We start from the raw sequence: 24,214 nt of genomic DNA, 5'->3' as shown, positions 1-24,214 counted from the left end.
TGTTGTGTCCTCCTGAGAACCAGTCAGCACAGGCTTTTTTTCTTTTTCTTGTTAAGGTATTTCTCTCTCACTGCAGTTATAAGCAGCTCAGCACAAGTGATTGTATTAAAAAAAAAAATGTGGTGAAAACTTTGCTTCATTAAACCAGTGTGAAAATCCATGGAGACTTTGAAGACGTTACTCTGGCTTTATATGCATATCACCAAGATTATTTAAGATGTTTTTACCAAGACTATTTAAGATGTTTTTTAAAGAGGCTTTTGAAGGCTATTTATCAGAAAACTTTTTGTAGTATAGTTAGCAGGCTGAAAACATGCCAACTCAGGACTAATTACAGATTGGTGTCATTGATATTTCCACTACAAATAAATTTATGTAAGAGCTACTGTGTATAAGACAACTGTATCCTCGTATTTTTAAAAAATGTTTCTTAGTAAGAACTGTCTTAATACCATGTTGACAAACGTGAGACTGCCATAATCAACTACGTACTTAATCATCAACTATTATTAAGCCACATTGACAATGCTAATTAACTTAAGTTTAAAGAAGCTGGGGAAGTTGAATGTTTCCATGCTTCTGTAGTGCGCACTGCTAAGTTGATTTTCATTGATTTGTGTGTGAGAACTAATTATTCATCCAAGCGCTTGGTTATTCCACTTGCTTCTGTGCTTTCTTTGCTTGTAAATGATATCTTTGAAGTTTATTAAAGGAATGAATCATGTTGTAGCTTCCTAGGAATTTTTCCCCTCTCTAGTTATACATTTTTCATGCTGCTCAAATCATAATCTGCATAATGAATGAGAGTAAAATATTGCTATACAAAGCTGCCTCTATACAGCTGAACCTTTTGAGATGCATATCCCATTATTTGCGTGGCTGGTTGCTTTAGTACAAGCACATTTAAAATCTTTTCCCAACTTTCAGTGCAGGGTTAAATTAATGTACTTTCCTGTTCAGCACTCCCCCAGTGTGTCTTCTATTTTACACCTGTTACCTCGCTGCCATTGAGATACGATACGCTGCCTTAATAACCTTCACTTCTGCAGATTAGTGGAGGAGGTCCGCCATAAATTAAAAATGTGAAATATAATTGCTACCGAAACTTATGCACATCCTAATTAATGTGATTCCGTTTCTTCTTAAGAACATTTTCATCAGTGTATGAGTCTATTCTGCTACGTATTTCACGTTGTCTACCTTTTAGGCATTTACATGGTAAAGACATTGTTTTGTTTACTGCTGGTCATGACACCTTCAGTTTTAATACAAGCAGGATTAGGTCCTGAGTGTAATATTAAAGGACTAAGGGGCATAAACATTTTGCAGATGCAGCTATATTTTTTAAAAGAATGGAAGTGTTCTTCCCAGCGAAATGGGTGAGAACTCCAAACATCATCATCCATAAAGTTGTGCATGGTCTGTTCTAAAGGCACTTGCATGATTAGCATTTGTGACCAGAATCAGATACCTTGTTTGGATATTAAGAATGATAAAGCTGCCAGTGGGAGTTGCAAGAGACTTTGGGATTTATTCGGAAGCAGAGCCAAGTGCACTGCAAGTGTTTTTACCTTGAGTGCATGGCCAATTTTGCAATTTGACAAACTAAACTAGTTTTGTGTATGCTTGATGGATTTTACTAAAAGAATATGTAAGCCACAATCTACATTTAAGCAAGCATATAAGTATGCTGGGCTTTCTAGTTGTCACATGTTGGTCAATCGGCTACAAATGTCAGCAGTGTTTCTCCTAACCTTTGAGACAAAGTCAGAATAATCTGAATAGTGTGCCCTGCTATAGCAAATGCTTTGCATGTGTGTGTAATATATAGTAAATGTTCAGCACTGAGAAATACTATATATTGGTCTAAGTACAAAAAGGTGAACTAACAGCAGATTCTTTAATGAAGATAGCTCAAGGATGATCGTAGTCTTCAATACCTCCTAATAGATTTCCTAGTCTCCAATACCATCAGGAGTTGTGTGACAGAGGACTTACAGGATCAATCTTTTAGATGTGTGTCAACAGAGCAGTTGAATCTTTCTCTTCAGGTACTTTGTTTATTAGCAAGAGGAGTTGATAATAAGTGATAAGCAATGGCTGGGAGAATTTAAACACATTATTTCCTTTTTAAAATGCTATTTGTTTTTAACCTGAGCAGGGAGTCGCTGATTTTTCCACCTTCCCCCCTCCCCCTCCCCCCATCTCTTGTCTTCTACACTTACGGTTTGATCCCACAAGATGCCAGCAACTTCTGAGTGATGCCGAATCTCCTGAATTCAGTAGGAAATGAGAGAGCTTAGCTTCTTGCATGATTGAACCATTTAGTCAGAGTGCTTTATTCTTGTATCTGGTTCCTAACTTGGTTTTTCCAAGACTGCTTCCTGCATGCTTAGAAGCTTATTCTGGTAGGGGAACTTGACTTTAATTCTTTCTGCTGAGAATCAAGGTCACTGAACACCTGACAGGATCAGGCCTCCAGTGCCTAGCTGCTGAAAACCCTTATACCACTCAGTTTGGGGTGGCGGGGTGAACGTGGGAGTGGCATATTCAGTATTCTGCATTTAAAAAAAAAACTCATATAGACAGCACAAATAAAACATGTAAAACACTGAAACTGGTGGTCTCAGTGTAAGTAATGCTGCCAGGTTTGGGCTAGAGAACTACAAAACAGGCTTTGAAATGTATAAGTCCGGGTTTAATGTGCTTGGCAGAAGAAATAGAACTCTTTTATCGTATTAAAAATATATATATTTCATCTGGCAAAGGCTTTGTGTTTCTACTTTCACCTCCGAGCCAAGGTTTGTGTCTCAGTTACAAAGGCTTCAAAATACAGATGTGGACGGGATTGTCATGTCTTTGAGCCATGTGATTTGTTGTAATAGGAGTCTGTTTGGTACCTTTTAAATTGTGTGCTCATATAACTGAGCAATTCAGATTTTTTTTTCTTGTCCATACTCCTGGGAAACGAAGAGAATGGGGGAAAGAGAGGGAAGAAAAGATCTTTATTTTGCATCACCACTGTTTATAATAGCTTTCCTTTCCTTCTGAACCAGAGAAGGTCAGAGGAGTATTTCTGAGCTGTGAAGTCAAGAAAATTGCAAGGGATAATTAGAAAGGTTGGGCATTGAGAGTGAGGAAGGGACCACTGGATAAGATTCATAGATGCTAGGGTCGGAAGGGACATCAAAGGACCATCAAGTCCATCCCCCTGCCAGTGGCAGGAAAAAGATGATAGTCTGGCATTTGGGAGACCTGGATTCAAGCCTTTTCTCCACTGCTGGCTTCCTGTATAAACTTAAGCATTTACCTAAGCTCAGATCCGAACAGATGTTAGGCGTACTAGTTCCTATCCAGGGGTTAAATCCCCAGTTGAGATCAGTAAGAGTTAATGTCTGTATACCTTTGTGCATCTCGGGCTTAATCATTTTGTGCTTTGTGTCCCCATTTGTGGAATGGTTGTAGTAGTAGTTCTGTACTTCCTTAGGTGCTGTGTTGATGAATACAGTGAAGAATGTGAATTGCTCAGATGTCAAAGAATTGAACAGCATAGTAAATGAGTAATAACTGCATAAAAAAGACCTGAAGAAGAATGTGCTGCATTTGAAAAGTTATCTAAGTCTATTCCAGCTGTGCAGTTGGTCCATCAGAAGATATCGCCCACAAAAATCCTTGCCTCTTTCATAAGAAACACACGAGAGCAAATCAAAACCCTTCCAAATTTCTTTATCAAAAGGCAATGTCTCAATTCCTTTTTCTATAAATATAACTCCCTTGAATTCAATAGAGTTGCAAGCGATTTGCACTTGCTTTAAATAAAGTGGGCAGCCGGCTCCATGAAACCTCAGGATTTGGGACTTGAAACCCAGCTATCACTGCTTGTTGTGTGCTTACAAGCAGTGTTTTTCTTTTGAGGAGCTTAAAATGCAGTTTGCCACTATCATCGTTTTCACGGTTACACTTCATCCACCCCTTGCTCCCCCTTTAGAATTTTGAACGGTTTTGCTCAGTTGTCTCGAGAGTCATTTCACACTTCATGTTTTTGCACAGAGGATTAGGAGACATTTTGCACACTTCTCCCCCCCCCAAGAAAGGTGATTTAAAAAGCTTTCTCTTTTCTACAGAGTCTCAATGCTGGTGTTACCAGATCTTCCACTTGCTTGTTCTTAATTGTAATACATTTCTTTGCTGAAGGCTGATCTTCACCGTGGTTTCTATCATTGGCAGATCTCGTGTGAAGATTAAAGTTGCGTGGGGTTTAGACAGAGGTGATCCTGCCCAGAGGAGAATTGGACTAGAAGATTTCTTTAGGTCCCTTCCAGCCCTGTTTTTATCTATGACGGTAGTGTGCAACGCCAGCCAGTTGGATATGTCCTTGAATAGGTCATGTGCAGAGAGGTCCTGCTTCTGTGAAGTCACAGAGTTCAGTTCAAGTGGACCAAGCAACATCTGGCTCATTCTCTGTCCTGTGGCGGCAGTAACTTGCTTGGGCCTAGACCAAGAGAAAAAGAAATGGCATGATTTTTTTTCGCCATTGGGAAGCTCCAGGCAGTAGGTAACATGGTTAGGATCGGTTGAGTCTGTTTTCCTCTAAGTTTTGTTGGTTCTTGTTCACTGGCAAAGCAATCTGTTTCTCTGTGCTATGGGTCCCATGTCTTTGGTTATTTAAGGGGAATTCTGAATCCACATTTATTCCACAAGTGTGAAAATACTCCATTTTTGTGTAGCAACATTAGAAGAAGATAAGATTCTTGCAGTAAGGATGTTTAGTCTTTGAAGGTTTCTTGGTTATGGCATGGTCATTAGCCTGCTAATGGAGTTACAAGCCTTTTGTTTGCCTTCTTATTCATTTCAAGGCATGAAGAATCCTATTTATCGTGAAGCATATGTAGATTCATTAGGGAAAATGAGAGTGCATGCTTTGGCCTTGGGAGGGCTTTTCACTTTCTTACCCATTGCAGCAAGCCTTCACTTTTTCAGCCCTCCAGCACAGTATCTCTCAGGTTTAGTCGTTGCTGCTCATGTTAGTATTCTGTCTGTGTGGTGTTCTGTAGTTCCCTATCAGTTATCTTATTGTGACTAGTCAGGGAGAGCAATGACCAGAAATAGGTAGGAAAATATTTATGCAGAAATGGCAAGTAGTGAGTGAGATGCTTGTGATCCCAAAGAGTTACCCAAAGGGAACAAAGCAATTTACCAGCGACCTACCTGCTGACTTGTCATCATTGAAAAAGTCTCTGGTGGCGTGCAGTAATGTTAAATTGGGCCTTGTACTGAGTGTTAATTCCAAAACTAGGACATGGTTACCCCTTAACCAGTAACAAATGTATTAGCCCATAGCAGTTACAAGTTTAGTGTTACAGTTAGTCAAAAGCAATACAACATGCTCGCCACCCCAAAATTTAATGAACGCAACGACCCCGGGTGATCAGTCTGTGAAATCTTGTCCAGGCTTCCCGACGCCGTCTGAGTTCTGAATCTTGGATCCGTGACCAGATCTTTCAGGAGTAGGTTTCAAAGGGTACAATCTCTCACCCCTCTTTCATATACCATGTAGCTTGCATTTCTTACTACACAAAATTAGCTTAAGCTGTCCTCCTAATGTGTACTAATAATTTTGCTTCCATTTGCCCAATATGGTCACTCTTAACTAGAATTTTCCATTCTATGGTAATCTTTCCATTTTTAGGTGGGGGTAGGTTTTGCTCTGTCTGTTCCCTTTTTGTCCAGACTATATTTATTCAATGTAGTCAGCTAACCTCCCGATTCATTTTCAGTCAGGGACAGTGTTTTTCCGTCACGCCCATTTAACTGGGTGCAAGTTTTGACCACAGCTTAAGCTAAGCCCAAAGGTCAAAACCCAGCCCTAAACGCCTCTGGGTCTAAATGGTAGCTATCTGTCACCGTTTGACGCAGCAACATAAGATGGTTTCCAGTTCTTTCAATGTGGAGACTTTGTGGAAGACAAGTAGGGATCTTCTAAGTTCTCTCCACATTCATTTGTGGCTGTGTGGTCTATCCTTCTTTTTAGATAAGATCACAGAACACTTCTATGGCCAACACAAAAAAAAGGAATAGTATAAAGGTAGTGGGTATGCTTTTAGGCATTACATTTAACAATAGAAATGAGGAGCACCAACACTACGTGACCAGTCAGTTCTCCTTTCGGCACACTTTGGAATATGGGCAAGAGTCAAGAATTCATTTACATGTGTGTAGGAGATCTGCAGATGTCAAGGCCCAGGGCATCTCTGCTTTCTTCCTGTGCCATATTGCAGGTTTTTTGAGGCTAGAGTTTTTACCACAAAGACCGTGAATTTTAGAGGGTGTTTGCAGGGGTGCTTTACAGTTGTAGAATATGGGAAGGCCAGAATGGGATATTGTCATAGAGCCTTTTGGACTTTTATTATTTGGCTGCTCTTTTTCCCTTACTCTCTCGGGCATTAAAGCCTGTGAGGTGGGAGGAGGATGTTCTTCCCAGCTATACAAAAAGGGAAACTGGTTTGCTCAACATGGATGATGCTGACTGAGCCTTTGGTAGGGGAAGGATGCTCTCCTCACTCTTCTACATCCCTGTCATCAGGCTGTTCTTCCCTCTCCAGAGCAAACTGTGCTAGGTAATGGGGAGTTGTTATGAAATGGATGTTCATCTGCAACGTTTGCTGAGAAGAATATGCATCGATGCTTCCCTAAAATTATGAACTGGTGACACAGGTGCTGAATAACAGCTTCAAAATGTTTCAACAGGGCGTGACCTACTGTGGAGAAAGCTCAGCCAGCAACTTAACCATGGCCAACGTCCCCTGGCACGAAGAAGTGGTGCATTTTGTTCAGGAGTTAGCCGAGCTTCTTCCTGACTATGAAATCGCGTGCGAGCATGAGCACTCCAACTGCCTCCTGATAGCTCACCAAAAGGTAAGGGATCCTTATCCCAATGTGTGGAAACAGGCATCGGATGGAACAGAATTTGACTCCTCTCTTTCTGTAACAAGAAGTTGCTGAGTCTCAGCAATTGCTGTGTCCCAGCAAGTTCTCTCCCTAATAGAGTTGACTTAAGTCTTTTTTTTTTTTTTGATATGCTTTAACAGATATCCCACAAAGCCATGTCCATTTGTTTTAAGATTCCTAGGGGCTCTGCTACTGCTCTTGTTACAACCTTCCCCAGTGACGCAAGTAAGAGCTGGGAAATATATCAGAGCCCCTAGAAGAGCATTTAGCTCTCCAAAAAGCAAATGAAAGTATTTGTCATGGTCCCATCGCTTTGAAATTTTTGACAGCGAGAACAAATTGCACAGGGTTGTTTCTTCCCAATCCCCTGTTTCTTCCTTGATAATGTTCATCAAGGAAAGCAAAAACCCTAATGTAGCATCCCACACTGAGTAGCATGTCTTGTTATGTACAGAAGACAGTGAAGGGGCCCCGGCACTGGGAACAGTTTGCCTTATTTTTTTTCTGACTCATTAGAACACCTGTCAAAGCTGTAGAGATCTTTATTTCTATTGCTCAGAGTTGGAGTAGCAGGGAGGACTGTTTTTCCTCCTTGCTTTGAGATAAACAATTTCTATATGAGACAAACTGATATGTCCATGATAAACATGGAAAGATCTTCCCTTAGAACAACTTGACGTTTCTGGTTTTCAGGAGCGGAGCGGTCCTTGCAGTACATTTCTAGAGAACTGTTACAGAAAACAAACATAAAACAACTCTGTCATAATTTCATACTCTTTCTCTATCCATACAAATGATAGATAAAAGGCCCTGAAACTACTCTTGGTATCATAACAGCGGCAGTAGTCCAGCACTCTGTCAGGCACTGAAGTACTTTGCAGGCCAAGCATGTTTCAGCAGCATATATATTTCCTTTGAAACGTAGGTTTCTTATAAATGCCATCAAAGTAATTTGAAATGTAAGTGAAATGCCAAAAGCATGATTAATTTTTAGGGATGCAGGGTAGGAAAAATACCAAGTGTAATTTGGCTTCTGAATTCTAGAAAAAACTAATAGGAAGATTATGAGAAGTGTGAAATAAAGAATCAGCTAGACCACTGATGTAACAGCTACTTGTTATGTGAATGGTCATTGTTTTGCTATTAGTGTAGCCTGTCCTTATGGGTGCCATTCTCTGATGGCTTGCTTAGATTGTGAAATCTTATTCTTGATTGAGGCTATTGTACGTGTGTGTGTGTGTGGGGGGGGAGGCGTTCTCCAGGCAGCATGACATCAGATGATCAGTCCGCATCACAATTCGCAGAAAATCAGAATTTATTTTTGATTGGTATTTTTATTGCTAACTGTAATTGCTGAAAACTTCTCTTGGGAAAGTGCAGAAGTTACCACTTCTGTTGAGAATCCTGAGACAGGCTGTTTTATTGACTTGTGGCACCTTGAACTCTTCCTTGGTTTCCATTTTAAATCCTGTCTGGTGGTCCTGGTAGGTGTGCTGGAATGAGTCGCTCAACAAAAAAAAAATCTTTTGTGTTCCCAGGTGAAAGACTGGCTTAGGGAATGAAAGGAAACAAATTCCCCCCTAGGTTATTGATACATAATTTAAGTAACATCCTTATTAACAGTAACAAGCATAGACTGATACCAGCCCCCGGGGAATTCTGCAACTGTTTTGTTTTCCAAATCCGTTAGGAGAGGGCGTCTTTGGGAAGCGATCTATACTTGAGTACGAAAATAACTAATAAAAAGTAAATTTATTTCCATTCCTTTTAATTCTGGATTTCAGGCTCCAGTGGAGAATAAAATTTGTCAGTGTTTTATTGGCTGCAAACCAGTGCTATGGGAGCCATCAGCCTGCAGTGAATAATTACAAAATGAAAGGAATCTTTAAAATACAAACCAGAGGAGGTGGGGGAAAGAGGATAGTAAAAATCATTAACAAATTTAATTTGCTTCATTGTGTTCTGCTAGATAGATCTCAATTTTATTATGTTCAAGTTAGTTTTGGTGTTTGTGGGGGGGGGAAGGTGGAGGGAGAACATCTTTATTGTAATACTAGTATGTTCAAGAGTCTCAGAATGACAGAGAAATGATGCTCTCTGCTAATAATACCTGGCTTTGTCCTTAATGAACAATGCCGACTGCAAGCTGCTTGTGGAATCGATGAATGCTTAGGCTCTGAATCACTTGGGGCCACGTGTTTAGGTTCTGAAAAAGGTAGCTGGGCATCATCCGACCTCAGCTCTTTCCTGCCCAGGGCAGGGGGTTGGACTTGATGATCTACTGAGGTCCCTTCTGACCCATAAAATCTGTGAAATCCACTGGGGTTTTTTATACTTTTTTAGGAAGTCCATGGGAATTGGGTACCTAGAAGCTTTAAAACAGGGGTGTCAAATTCACCTTGTGCCCTGGATCGGATCTGGACTGCAGACCTCTTTGTGAGCTGGATCCAGCTGGGCCACGCGGTGGTGGTGGCAGCTCTAACTCCAGCCTGGGGCATGAGGAAGCGGCAGCTCTAGCTCCGACACTAGAGGCAGTAGGGCTGGTGGCTGAGAAGCTAGGGCCATGGTGGAGGTGCTGAATGAAGTGGCTGGAGGGCGACCAGGGCTGTATTGGCCCCTGCTCACTCTCCTGCTGCTGGTTGCCAGGTTTGCTGGGGCCCAAAGCCCTTGGATTCAGTGGCACCTTCCCCCCAACAGGCTAGATAGAGCTGCTCTGCGGGCCATGGATTTGACCCTGTTTCAGAATATCTTCCTAGACACATGCAAGCATCTGGGACACCTGAACACCTTGAAAAGCCTGGCACTTCATCTCATAAGTCCTACTGATCTTTCAATGAGAACTTGGTTTCTAGTGCATCTGTCTCTGGAATATAGGAATTGGATGCCTTTGCAAGTGTTACGTTTGGGTCTCAACTAAACCTCTCGTTGAAGTGAATGGAAACACTCTCATTTATTTTAACAGAGGTTAGACCTAGCTGTTACTAGTGCATTGTCCAAAAGGATTAGAAAATACTTGATTATTAGATTAATATAAACCTGTAGGTTGAGAAACTGATTCTTGCACCTTTTTGAGGTTGGCTGGGCACTGACTGTTGTAGGACAGTCGTTGCCATCAAGTAGCAGCCTATAAAATGAAGGAAGGAAGCCCTGAGTCCCACATTGTCCTTAGCTGTCCTCTGTTTCTGTTGTCCAGTCTGTGGTGACATTTCTTGTAGCTACTGATCCCAGTTGTCTGTTTTTCCTTGCTCTCCCCTTCATTGCACCCTCGTTTCTTAAACCAATGACCTCCATCTCTCCTTGCTAGGTGCCTTGAGAATTCCAGCTCTCTCCTTTGATTTTTTTTTTTCCTTCCAGCAATGTTGACATATTATCAAGTAATTATATTTGCTTTGTGGCAAATCCTATAAACAGAGAAGTACAAAAATCTAATTTATTACAGTACTTTTGAATTAATTGGCTGAGATATTGAGACAGCCACAAGTTTATAATTTAACAATTAATTCTAATAACCTTTCCAGTGAGAGAACTTAGGCAGCTGGTTTTTCCTTGTGTTGTAACAATAAATGTATCCTTGACACAAATGGAGTGAGTGACTAATAGGAGGGGAAAATATGCTGCAGATGCCTTGCAGCAACTATCTTTTTTGAATGAAAGTTACAATCTCCATAATTTCTCGAATAAAAGTGTATGTTCCTTTTTGTTGAATTGGCTTTACCCTGGCATTTACCACATGCTCCATTGTGCTGCCGCCCTTGCTTGCCAATTGTATTCCCTTACGTTCATTTAAATATCTACCTCGCTTTTGTGATGGGTTTGTTTTCTAGCCGTGCCATTCCTGTTGCGTTCTAGTCAGGGGTTTCTCGTTAACACGATTTGTTTCCTGCTTTTCCACTTGGTGTTCAGGATTTTTTTTCCGGTGGTTTTTGGATATGCATGGATCCACAATATGTCCCAATTGAAATATGCTATGAGCTCCTTCCCTGCTAAGATAGATCTGAGTCCTTTGTGGTCCCAGATGAGATCAAGGCTTGTTTCCTCAACAGTGAGGCTTCACATTGAGGTGGTCCACTGGCTATTTAGTCTAGGGCCTTCATCACTATTCCATCGTTCGGTTGTGCTGCACGCACGTAGGTGTGAAGTCCACCTTTGTTAGCCTACATGTGGCTTCTGTCATGTAGTGTCTACTATTTTTATCTAATAGACAAAAGGGGTTCAGTTGGGACTCTGGCAGGGAGCAAGTCAACAACTGGTTTAACTGGTTCAAATGTAACGGCTTACGTTACAGAGGAGGCCAGGCTACAGGATCAGTCGGTCCATGGGACATTTAATTGAGGCATCCCTTACCAACTGCAGTTCTCTCTGAAGGAGCCTCCAGAGGTTTCAATAAGAGGATGCAAATAGGTTGCTTTGTTCCTTCCTGATGAGCTCTCCTGTATAGAGGGAGGACAACATGCTCACAGCAGGTTGCTGCGTGTTGACTAATGAGCCATGAGCAAAAATCTCTGTAATGTTTTATTTACAGCCGGGCCTTAATGGTCCTACACCTTAGAGATCCCTTCCGGGTTGTAAGCAACCCCCATCATTGCAAACTGTGTAATCCAGGGTCTGGATTATATCTCTGCCTGTTTCTGATAACAGTTCTTCAGCGTAACTCAGCCAATTGCAGTGGGATTGTATCTCAGAGGAGAATCAAGACCTCAATTTATCATCCCCTGTGAAAAGGTTACTTTTATTGGAACAGGGAATAAACTTCCCGCTGTTCACAAGAGCCGTGTTGTTCCCCACCCATTCAGCATACAATCCACATTCTCAAAGGCAATACTAATGTGGGCATGGCGGCTTGTAATTTAATGATTCCTGAGAAACTTTTCATTGCTGCTCTCGAGATGCAAAGCTGGGTCTGCTGTGCTTGATCCGTTAGTTATTAAAAAAAAAAAAAAATCACAGTTATTCCAGAAGTAATCCATTTTTCATCCGTTAGAATTAAAACTGTCCAGCTGTATCTTCGGCTTGATTGGGAGATGGGCTGTTCCATAATAATGCGGGTATGGATTTGAAAAAAAAAAATCTATAGCGCTCAATCTTTGATTACGAATGAGCCACCTAAGATTTTTAAATTTAATAAATAGAGGCAAATAAATTACAGAAGAGAGATCCCGCATGGAGACGGCTTTAGCATTAGCGAGCGGTGATAGAGGTATACTAGTGCAGAATTTCTTCACTTTTTTTGGACTGCAGTAATAAATTTATAAGACTTGACAGATGCCAACTTTTAAAGAATGTCTGCAACTAATAATGTAGCCTATTTATTGACCTAAATCGCTTCAGCATATGGCCAAGAGCCTACCTTTAACCAGCAAAAGCTTGATGTATAATTGGTTGAACACTTCTCGTATGATAATCTTTTCACTGATGTTGGTTTTTCATATTTCCTGAAGGGATGTATTTACACACCAGTATTATTGTCCTGAACATTCAGTGTTGATCTGCGGACTTTCATTTTACCTCAAGGGGATGATACCTGATGAAATTCTCATCCCTACATGCCATCCATACTGTTAGATCTCATAAATTCCCTTTCCAGCATTTGATTTGATTCATGTCTTTCTTCTAGTTTCTTCCCTTAAAGCCTGAACTTTATAATTGAAAATAGACAGTAGGGGATTAGAAGATCTGATGTAGGAGAAGCCTTGGTTGGAGTTATGTGTCTGCCATATTCTTCTGGCTTTCCATCAACTCCCGTTCCCTCACTCTCACTGTTCGACAGGTATACACTCTGAGACTTGACTAGTTAAAGAAACTGTCCATAATAACTTAATGAAACAGCTGAGTGACTCAGACAGATTTCTATTCGCAGATGGTGAAAACAGCCTTGTTATAAAATTTGCATAATGTAAGTGCTTTGCACTCTCATTATGTTTAATCTGTTTAATGCTGCTTTGTGCGAAAGTATAAAAGCTATTTTATTTATTAAGATGGCTTACTGTCACAAATTCTAAATGAAGGACCTAAAGCTTCAAAGTTGAGTGGGAATTCTTCCTGCTAGAGTTCTGATTTAACAATTTTCTTGGTGCGCACTTTGACAAGAAAGAGCTTTTGCTTTATGCTGAAAAGGTACAGTATAAAGCTAGCGGCATAAAATTGTTCCACCGCAGAGCCCTAATAACATGGCAATATATTTTAAATAGCAGATTTTTCATGAAATAATTTTGTACTTGCCTACCTCCCACTGAAGGAGCTCATCAGTCTTAAACTTTTATAAATTAAGCAGTGCACAGAAGAAAAGGAGGGGGCAGTTACATTTTCATTGTGCAGATGGAGAAAGAGAGGCATTGGAAGATGAAATGACAGGTAGGTCGATTGAGTCAGATCTGTTTGTCTGCCTGGGGTTTTACACTGTCCTGAATCACAGTTGTATTTGAGTAGTTTCTGGCTCCTATTCTTCTGCTTTAATGACTAGACTGTACACTCCTGTCTGGTTTCTAGGCTGTATTGTATGACAGATTACACATCTGGGTATCCAAAGTGAAAGGCTGATAAACAGAGGCTTTGCAATCCTGGAGCCTTTGCACTGGAGAATAATATGCTGAAATGGACTTGGATTCATCAGCAGTTTTAGGCCTCCTGCTGTCAGGTCTTGGAGAATGCAGGTTTGTTGTAAAGTTAATGTGTCTGGCCTCCCTGCAAATATCAGGGAGGAGGAGACTATGGGCAGCATCTCTTCACATCTGTACCACGACGTGGCTACTAAATGAAGTGACACTCTTCCTAGCCAAGGACAACACCTGCTTATGGTGATCTCTGGGAAACTGGTGTTGGTTATTTCTCCAGATCTGGGTTTATTTTGAATCTATTCTAATATTCCATTAATATGTACTGGGATCCAAGAGTGGTCCATGTTTCTGTCACTGTTTTGTCGTCTAAATATTCTTATATATAAAGCATTTGGAATGCATTTGTGGTAGCAATCATCTTAGATGACTGCTAGCCCATCAGTGGGCTCACCTGATTTGAGATATGAGCATTCCTACAGGCTATACAGTACAGCTTATAGAGCTATAGGAAGATGCTTGAAAATGCACAGTACCTTTTTTCTAGCCTGTAAGAATATAAATGTATAAGTATGGGACTAAAAAAAGCATTTTAAGCTTTGTGTGCACATCAGTACTCACCCTACCTTTGGTTTAATGATTAATGAATATTTTTAAGCTCAGCAAAGAAACCATTTGAGTGAAAGCACTGAAAAGGGGGCTAATGAGGGAAATGCTGATGTAGTACTGCCTGCTGCTCTGACTAAATCTTGGAAAGGTTTCAACATTTTTTGACATAAAATATTTAAATCTAAGAAGACTTCAAATTTAAGCAACCCTCAGATAATTAGATTCAATTAGTTATAATTTTATACATGTAGAATCTAATTATTGGAGGGTCATCTTAAATTCATTCCCTTGTGGGGAAAGCAGTGGCAGGGGCAGGTAGTGGGGAGGCAAAAGGGGGAAGAGCCAGATGACCTGGTTCCTGCCCCTTGCCTTCACCAGTGCCTGTCCCTTTGCCGCTTGCCTACATTGCTACCTGTTTTCTCCTTCCTCCCCCATGGTTGGTCCTGTGCCATGTAGGTCCCTTATTGCCCTGTGCTTCGATGCCGGATCCCACACCACCCTATGCTGCCGCTCCAGGTCTTGCACTTCTACATACCTTGCCAAGTGGATTCCTGCTCCCTCTTCTGAATGCACTTTAACTTGACACTTGATCCTAACATGAGGCTTCATTTCCCCCTATGTTGAATGGGGGAGAAAAACCTTGTCCTGGAACTGAGTAAATGTGGTATAACTGAACTAGGAGAGCAGGTCATTTTGTGACCATGTATGTTTTCCAGTGAAGGCTTTATACTGTTGCATTAGAGGGACATCCTTAAGGTTTGCAGGCCCTAAAATAGCGGTATTCCTTTATGTATAAAATTACATTGATGGTGGAAAGGTATGACTAGTTCTCCAAAACCCCAATTGCAAGGCTGACATTCTTGCTTCAGAGGTGAGTCACTAAACACCAAAGAGCAACACCACATGATGATTTTCTTATAGGCTGCTATGGATGCGAAAGGAGCAGAGTCCCAGCTCAGGGCACACTCATGTGAGGTACGGTTTTCTGCTCTCATGAAATCAGGAGTCTGGGAAAAGACTAGCAATAGGATGACACTGGGTGTGTACGCACATGTATACGTGTGTGTGACCTTGATACACCCACTTGCCCTGCTGGCTGCTTGTGTTGCCTAGTCTTTCTGTTGAAATATGGTCATTTGGAAATGTCTAATAGAAGGACAAGGGGAGGAGAGTAAATTTTCATGTATTTGCTGAGAGTGGCAGATGGAGAAGGAACAGCACGGAAGCAAGAATCAAATGCTGGATGTGCAAGGCCTCCCCATTTATCGTTGGCTGGTGAAACATCCCCTTCTAGCACCCAGTGCTGTTAGCAAACTGGGAAAACATTAGTAGAAAACGCATTGCAGCTGGGTTTGAAAATGCTAGATGTTAGAGATAGAAATGCTCTCTGACAGTGTCCAGGCCATCTCCCTGCCAATTCGGGACGGTTCCCTCCCATGTAATCCTGGAGCCGTAACTGTGCTGCTATAGCAGTGCCACTGAAGCAGACGCTGTCTTTTCTGCTAATCCCTGAGTGGTCATTATGCAGTCTGAAACACTGTGCATGGGTGATATAGACTTCAGTTGCGGGACTGGGTACCAAACCATGCACCCCAAGACAATTAACAAGTGATGGAGAAAATGTAATGCCGGGGGGTTTTTCTCTCCCTTCAACACTCCGTTTAGTGGCAGAGATGTTGGGTAGACATACACGTGCATTTGATTCCAACTTGGGACCAAACTGAAATACTATACATTTATTGCACTTCATTCGCCATGGAAAGTATTCCACATTGCCTAGCTCTTTCAGTTCTGCCTTCCCAACAGTCTGCATGGAGAGGACTGTAATGATTGCCCTGGGAAGGGCAGTTTCGCCCACGAGAAGGTATCTCCTTGCAGCTCAGGATTTAACCCTCTAAGTGGAAGAGCTGCAGAATAACCTTAACTGCACTGTTCTGGTTGATTTTCTGATGTTGCCCATACTATTTTCTCTCTCCTGAGCCTAATGGTTTGAAATAGAAAGAACTGCCAAAGTGAATGGATGAAGAGAGACTTGATTCCTTGGTCTATCTAATATGTGTTCCTCCAAAGAGAATGTAGTGTTATCCTTATTAGGACAAACTAATTAATTTTTGGCCAACTTCCGTTTTTCAGCTCGAGCATTTCATATGTCACAGTCTCTGTTTCTCTTCTGTATTTTACCCCACCATATAAATCTACTGTGACTTTTATTTCTCTGCAGTTATGCCTGTCTGGTGGAATATAGTATATTGTACTACTACATTGTATTATCTCCAGTATAAATTCTTTATAAAATAGTTACTAAAAAAAATTGCTTATGCAAATAGGGTGGCAAGAGAAGAAATATGCAGCGCAACAGTGTGCTGTTATCCATGTCTGACTCTGTTCCTTCTTTCACAAATTTTCATCATTTTCCATAAGAAATGACTCTATTTACAGCTTCAGGAAATTGAAGTTGCAGCAGTATCCATTAGCTTTTATATTGTTTGGTATGTGTTTTCATTGCTTAGACTCCCCAAGTCTGGTCCAGAGTCCACTGAAACCAGTCTGGTGGGATTTATCGTGGGACCACTTGTTCTTCCTGGGAAATAATTTAATAGCTACTCTTGGGTAAAACAGAAAGGGGCTCAGCCACTGTGAAGCTGAACAAGGTGGCAAAGCAGTCTCTATGGAGAGAGGGAGATGATCCAGCCTGTGAGTTGAGGAGCTCTGAGATAAGAACCCTTGGAGCAGCCAAGCCTGAGGGTGAAAGTCTGAGCTGATATTTCTGTGATCTTTGTGTTACAGCCAACGCTCTGGGAGAGAGGAATTTGCGCTGTACGCACAGAACAGACTTGGGTTTAGAGCTGGCTAGAAGAGACAGTCTCACCGAAGCTTTATTACTTTTTTTATTGAGCCAGCTAAAAAAAAAAAAAGGTTCAGCCATTTGTCTTTTGTGCGTGTATTTATTACCTTAAACGCCTGGCTAGGTAATGAGAGAAACAGTAAAACTCCCAGCAGTACCAGCCTTTGAAATAACATTGTTTTTTGGCATTATCTTGGCTTTGTCTGGATGCAGAAAGACTATTGAAAGCCTTAAATCTTTGCTTATCTATAAAATCATAATTTTATCTGCAAATCTATGAGGGCAATTGAAGCTGTTCCCCACCCCAAATTTATCTGCCTTTTTTATTATTATTATTGTCTTGGAGGAAATAATTGGTTTCTCTGACACACACTGTGCTTACAGATAACTTCCCTATTTCTGTGTTTTATTGTTTTCGTATCTCTGCACTAAAAATATTTAATAACGCTTCTTAACTTGCTTTGGTAGCAAATATCACAGAAACTTGGTTTGATCATTTTAATGGGGACATTGTTGGTATGTTGGTATGCAGAGACCTCCCATTGGGTTTATGGTCCTCATTGTGCAAGGGGCTTCAGGTGGGAAGACGTAGCCAAACAGTTCAAAATCTAATGTCAACCAGATCGGGTAAATGTTTAGTGTTCATAGGTTCAAGCCACGTAGGCAGCCCACATAGTTCACTCAAGCCCCTTTGGATTGTCAAGTTCCAGTTCAAATGGAGAAATCCCACCATGTGGGGCCAGCTCTGCTGGGAAAGGAGCTTTGGGAGAAAAGAGTTGTATCCTGGGGAATTGGTGTAATGTTATATAGCTCATTTGTCTGTTTAACACCAAACCCGCAGAGGGATGCCATTTTTGCTCCTTGTCTCGGCACTTTGCTTGCGCTCAGGTGGGTTGGGGAGCCTCGCCAGCCCTCACTGACCTTGTCTGGCAACCTTGCCTCCTCTCCTTGCACCTGCCGCAACCTGAATACAAATACAGTTTTGCTCCTTGTTCCTTTGTAAGCCTGTGGCACTTGGGACGCATCTCATGCATGTAGCCAAAGCACTGAGTGTTTCATTTGCAATTCTAGACTGGTTTGCCTGCTTCAGTTAGGATCTTACCTGGGTTGGCGTGCATTCCCATCGAGCCTCTCTGAAGCTTTGCCTGTTTGACCTCAGTTGATTTGGGCTTTGATAGGAGCACTTTTTTTAGACCCTTCTCACTTCATTTTTCATAGGAATAACAGAAATGCCATTTATATGCAGGCACTAGTCGGTCTTAGTCCCTGCACACCACGTGAGGCAGATTGATATGTCTCATAATTGCCTTCAGTCACGGCTGCCTTCTTATTCTAGGAAGGGGAATTGTGCGGTTTGGCACTTCCTTGAGGATTTGGGGAGCTCACTTTCTGTAGCTTCTGAGGAGTGCCGCGGTGCCCCAAAAGTACTAGTGCTGCGGTGTCCCAGGTGCTACTTGGGCCAAAAATGGCCCATGTGAGTTAATGTTTTGCCTTCTCTTTCCCGCACCAGTTTTCTAGAGTGCTTTTAAAAAGGGTCAGGTCCCCCGGAAAAGAGCAGCTACAGCAGTGAAATACAGCTCTATTGAAGCCTGAGAAAAGTGGTTCATTTTGTTTAAAAAAAAAAATTTAATTGTGTCCCAAAACTCATTTAAAATCTCATCTCTAAGAGACAACTATGCCCATCTCAGCTGGATGACAATGATGGCCTATTGCTCATGCAGCTGCTGCTCACTTTGAAAAGGACAAGGACATCAGTGCTAACCCATTCATAAGCTTGTGGTTTTAATCCACACATTCCTATTAAATTGAGCGCTAGTGAAACTGAATCACTATTGATTGTCTTGCCAGTACAGAGGTCTGCGTTGGGTTTGTTCATCTTGAAATAGTTTTTGTCCAGTGTATTCTGCAGATAATACACAATGAATTACCGTGTTATTACCTAGCTTAAGAATGTGACCAGGCTGAGACAGGGTTTGCCATCTGGCCTGTTGCTGAATTTTTTAATCCATATCTTGGTTTTCATCTTGTCTGGATGATTTGTGCTTAAACAGTTTTTCTTATTATGAGATTGAGGACAAAGTTCAGCAGCTGCTGACCACTGTTTAAAAAAAAAAAAAGCCTTATTGCAAACCTTTTATTTTTTTTTAATCTTCTAAGATAAGTGCATCCTGTTCGCTTACAAGACACTAGTTTTGTTGAATTAGCCATGTGCTCAGTTGGTTTCAGGCCTCAACTATTTCATCTTTGATCACCATTTGTTAGATTGTTCTTTATCTTCCCTTCTGGGCTTTCAGTGGTTTTGATCAACTCCCTATGCTGAGAGTGCTTCACATGGTCTTTCCTTCTGCGTTAAACAGCTTGCTGTTGCACTGCTTCATGTTTAAGGCTGCTCTGCCAACGCACTTGCTTAATTTTTTTCCTTCTGTTGCACGTGTATTTTCTGTCAAGTTTTTTGTAGAGTCTGGATATATTTAGTGAAATTTCTTATAAATAGCTTTTTGTCCTAGGGTTTTCAAACCACTTTTTGGTCATTAATTAAGCCTTGGGATACTCTCCCATGGCACAGGTAAACATATGAGTTGAGAGGGAGGAGATGAATGAAGTATGGAGAAGATTAAGTATCTCGCCACAAGTTGCAGAGGAGTCCATGAGCATCCATGTGGACACAGTGCAAGTATCAATACCCCTTTTGCCAGCTGCTTCTTGGGAGCATTTCTTTTTTGTTTAGCAGCACCTGTTGTCCCAACTTAGATCAGATGGACTGCTACAGGAACATAGGCAGAGAGGGCTAAGCAGCTTCCACTTTATACAAGCAGCGAGGGAACTACAAAGGTTAAGTGACTTGCCCAGCGTTGTATAGCAGGTTAGTGACATGCTGAGAATCCAGGGGTGCCTGTAGACGTGCCCTGTAATTACAGCACGTCAGAGCAGACTTCATTACTCGAGTCTGCTGCAGCATGCTAATCAGCATGCTCCAGCAGCCTCCACATCTCATGCATCGGTGTCCCTGTGCTTCAAAACGGTGGGAGGGGCATTGTAACTAAAGCCCGTTCAGCGAGTTTTAGTTAAAGCACCCCCACTGCCATTTTGAAATGCAGGAATGCTGATAAATGAAACACTGCGGGCGCTTGAATTAGAGTGGCTCTCAGAGCTGTTCTAGCTAAAATGTTTCTCCGCTTCCCACCCCCAGAGCACATGTAAAAATGCCCCAGGTATCCCGGTTCTAGCCCAGTATCCTGTTCATGACATCACAGTGCCTTAGAAGTAGCAATAATGGCTCCACTAAATGAAGGCGCCTTACTTTTCAGCTGTACACGTCACAACAGATGCCTGACACAGCCTTCATATAACTGCATTTAAAATGAATGTTGAATAACTTGAGGAATCATTGCTGCAATCATGACTCTGCAGTCTCCCAGTCCTGGCTAAGCTAATTATGTTGAGGACTCCTCATTCAGGTATTCTCCATAATTAATTATAGGGGTAGCACTAGATTAACAGTGGCAGGCTTTTATTTGGAAAAAAATGCTAACATCAGCAACATCCACAGGTTCCACTCCCCTTCCCCACTTCCTCCACTGCAAAAAAAAAAAAGAAAAAAAAAGAAGAAAAAGCTTTTAGCTACTAGGCATGGACTCAAATGCCTTATAGATGCATAGCATTCCACTTTAAACAATCCATGAAGCTGCTACGTGTTCCTTTATTTCTTGAATGGGCTGTGTAATGAGCTCTTAGCTCAGATAAATTCCAGTTGAGGAGTCAGCCAAGGCTGTTGCTAAATTAGCATGATAGGCTTATTAGACAAATGTAGCCCAGACTTGTCAAAATACACAGTTCTTAAAAATATTAGCACATCAGGAAAGTCATGTAATTAAGCCTTTTTCCCTTTCTCCCTTCCCTGTGTACTGGCCTCATTTAGAGTTCACCTGCGTGTGCATGCACACACACAAAACCTCCCCCCTTCTACCTACCTCTGTTTCCTCTGTGCTGTTTCACTTGTTCTTGAACGTCCTCCAGCTGGTATTACTGTTTCCTGCCAGGACCTGTGATCAGTGTGGTACATGGCATCCTCCAAACTGCAATGCTTGGCTAATGTTTTGTAATATTTAAGGCTGCAACAGACTTTTTCCAGCACTTGAAATGTTGGTCTCCAAGTCAGATGAATACCTGGCTAATACCTGGAAGTGGAAGTTGGCTTTTGAGTAGAAACCAATTGCTGAAGGTGAAATTTTCCTTCTGTGGAAGCAGCACCAAGTGTTTGTAAGACTTAAAGTACATTTACTTTTGCCATGCAGGTAAACCACCCAAGGAAACAAACTGCCTTTAAGATAATCTGCTGGTAGAGAGCACTCTGTTTTAATGACTAGAGCAGGAGCAACCTATGGCCCCTGGGTTGGATCCGACCCACAAAGCAGAGCTGCAGTAACTGTTCAGGTAGCAGAGGCGGCTGCCTAGGGCAGCAAATTGAAGGGGACAGGAGAAAGTCTAAGGCAAGTTGAAGGGGGCAGGAAAAATTGCGCACACACCTTGCAAATGCGAATCGGTGGCCGCCTCGGGAGTCTGGGCATGTGCAGAAGCAAGCAGGGCAACTCCAGTGCTGCGGAGCCGCTGCTCCAGACCGCTGCCTGGTGCCCACCCTCGCCAGGTCCCAGGTATGTTACAAGGAAGGGAGGCAAATTTTCACCTGCCAAGGGCATTAAAAATCCTTGTGCTGCTTCTGCTGCAAAGCCGTTGAATTTGGCCTGCAGAGCAGGGGCTTTGGTGATGTTTGGTGCTGGGTGACTTCACCCATATTGTGCTGTGGCTGGATGGCAGGGAGAAGGGGCAGCAGCAAGGCCCTAGCGCTGGCCACCTTTGACCTGAGCTGGGTCATTCCAGCCTGCCGTTGGTGTACGCTGTCCTCTGTTGGACTAGAGCTTTAAGAAAAGTGGCTGTCCCACGTCTGTGTGCGCTGTCAAGCCTTAAGATGTGAATCAGAAAAAGTGAGTTCCCATTTCTGGTGAGTAGGACACTGCCTGCTATTTTGGGCATTCAGCCAATATCTGGTTTCTTTCCCCCCGCACGGATGCAGCATATAGGGAGTACGAAATATTGTAATTTGCTGACCAGTTTAAAAATTGTACCTGGGGTTGTCTTAACACGTAGATATGATTGTTTGAGTACTCTTCATAACTCTCCAGGATAACAAGACAGATATCCTTTTTCTCTTCCAGTTCAAGATCAATGGGGAATGGTACACGTGGATTGATTACAACCGTTTTCAGGAGCTGGTCCAAAACTATGATGAGAGCGGAGGATCTAAGACTTTCACTGCGGCAGATTACATGGCCAGAACTCCGTGCTGGGCGGTTTTTGGCTCCAGAGAAAGGGGCTTCGATCCTTTGGACACTAGATATCAACGGAAGAACAAGAAGGACATCTCAGGCTGTTGATGTTGTTCAGATGGGGTACTGAAAAAAGTTGATTTTTCCTTCCATAGCATAACATGGATACAGAATATCCACACAGAGTGTCCCTGATGCTTGATTGCTACAAGGAGACCAGAGACTTTTATAGCCCCTTTTCCTTCAATTTCCTCTGACTCCTTGGATTACAAATATTTTATGCTTGTTTTTGTTTGTTTTAATCTAGTCCAAATGATCCAGGTAAGCAGTTGACTGGCTTTGGCAGGGTGCCATGTAATTCTTGCATAGACTTTGCAGTTAGAAAGCAACGACTTGTGACCCATACAGTTTGGCAGTGGCATTTTTTATTTTGTTGCTGCACTCTTCACTGAGGAGAGAGCCTGACATCTGTTTGGTCCTTGTTCCACACCAGTTGCTATTAAAAAATAAAGAAGATTAATATGGAGCCCAATCTAGCAGGAAGTCTGGTGTCCGCTGAAGTTTCGTCTAGTAGCACAAGTCTTTCATACTTAGATAAGTCTCGTCTAATGTCATGATACTTTTAATGACTTTTAAAACTAGTTTTATACCCTGTCCCTTTTGAGTCTCCCAACAAAACATGTCATGTAGCTCTTCTGTACCAAGTCATGCTTTCCGTATTTACACATGGTGTCCAAATGATTTCAGTGCCAATTTGGAATGAGGTAGGTTCTCAGGACTTGATCTTCTCAGTCAATTCGTAATGGATTTAAATTTGAATCCCTAATTTAGATGGAAAACAAATACATCAGGTCTTAACACCCAAAGCAGCATTTTCTACATTTGAGCTGAAACGATGAATGATTGAAAGCAGTCAGAAACTATGAGGAACAATGTATAAATGTTAATCTCTCAAACAAGGTCATTGGTTAGATTTAACTTTTTCATTAAATATTCTGCCGCGTCTCTATTCAAAACCTTTCAGCAGTTTCATTTTTTGTAAAAACCTTTGATGGTGCAAGAGGAATTGGGGTCTGATTATGAGCTTCCTAACACTGGAGGAAATAAATGGGAACACCGTGGAACTGGATTGAGGTGCAAACCTGTCAGTTGATGTTAGTTGAGACTGAATAATGTGTGGAGCTTCTGTCTTGCCACAGAAATGTAAAACCCCCACAGAAGGTGAAGTTAACGCGTGTTTACGGATGCTTGTGTCAAAAACAGTGGGACACGTGGTATGTAGCTATATTCTGAGATTTTTTATTTTTAAACTGTTGCTGCAAATTTACATTTAAATAAATGTTTTGGTGTTATTTGTCATTGTGGAAATCATTGTTTTCATCTGCTGATCTCTGCTGTTCTGTTGTGAAACATGCCAAGCCATTGCATGAAAACGTGCGGTAGGAGGGCAGGACACCTTCCTCAGTAAGCTGAGAAAATCACTGTGAAAATGGCTAGTACCAGCCCTTCAGATGGTGCCAGCTTAGACCAGCTGAAAACATCGGTGATACATGAATACAAAATCTGGGTAAAAGACTTTGGTACTGCCTGTGCTGATAACGAGTGGGATTGCATTTGACCATATTCTGTAGCTTGTAAATTCAGGTCAGAATGTAAATCTAAATTGTTTGTGATGTAATACAGTAAAATCTCAGGCTTATTATAGAATCCTAGAAAACGAGGGTTGGAAGGGACCCCCGAAGGTCACATCTAGTCCAACCCGCTGCTCAAAGCAGCACCATCCCCAACTAGATCATCCCAGCCAAGGCTTTGTCTACCCGTGTCTTACAAAACCTCCAGGGATGGAGCGTCCACCACCTCCCTGGGTAACCTGGTCCAGTGTTTTACTACCCTTCTAGTGAGAAAATTCTTCCTAATATCTAACCTAAACTTTCCTT

General features: G+C 41.8%; 1 protein-coding gene across 1 annotated transcript in view; it reads left to right on the top strand.

Annotated features, from left to right (window-relative positions):
- LOC109317050 (S-adenosyl-L-methionine-dependent tRNA 4-demethylwyosine synthase-like) overlaps positions 1-23,531 on the top strand; it is a 127,729-nt gene extending 104,198 nt beyond the window's left edge. The window contains exons 15-16 of the mRNA XM_019545492.1: positions 6,748-6,915; positions 22,167-23,531. Of these exons, the coding sequence (XP_019401037.1) occupies positions 6,748-6,915; positions 22,167-22,385 (387 nt within the window). The 3' untranslated portion in view covers positions 22,386-23,531. The remainder of the gene's footprint in view (positions 1-6,747; positions 6,916-22,166) is intronic.
- Positions 23,532-24,214: the final 683 nt, after the last annotated feature.

This window comes from Crocodylus porosus, unplaced genomic scaffold, assembly GCF_001723895.1.
Source record: "Crocodylus porosus isolate Cpor-Errol unplaced genomic scaffold, CroPor_comp1, whole genome shotgun sequence".
In the NCBI taxonomy this organism is placed as follows: Eukaryota; Metazoa; Chordata; order Crocodylia; family Crocodylidae; genus Crocodylus; species Crocodylus porosus.
Note: the sequence above shows the minus strand (reverse complement) of the source record. Positions and strands in the feature narration are given on the sequence as shown.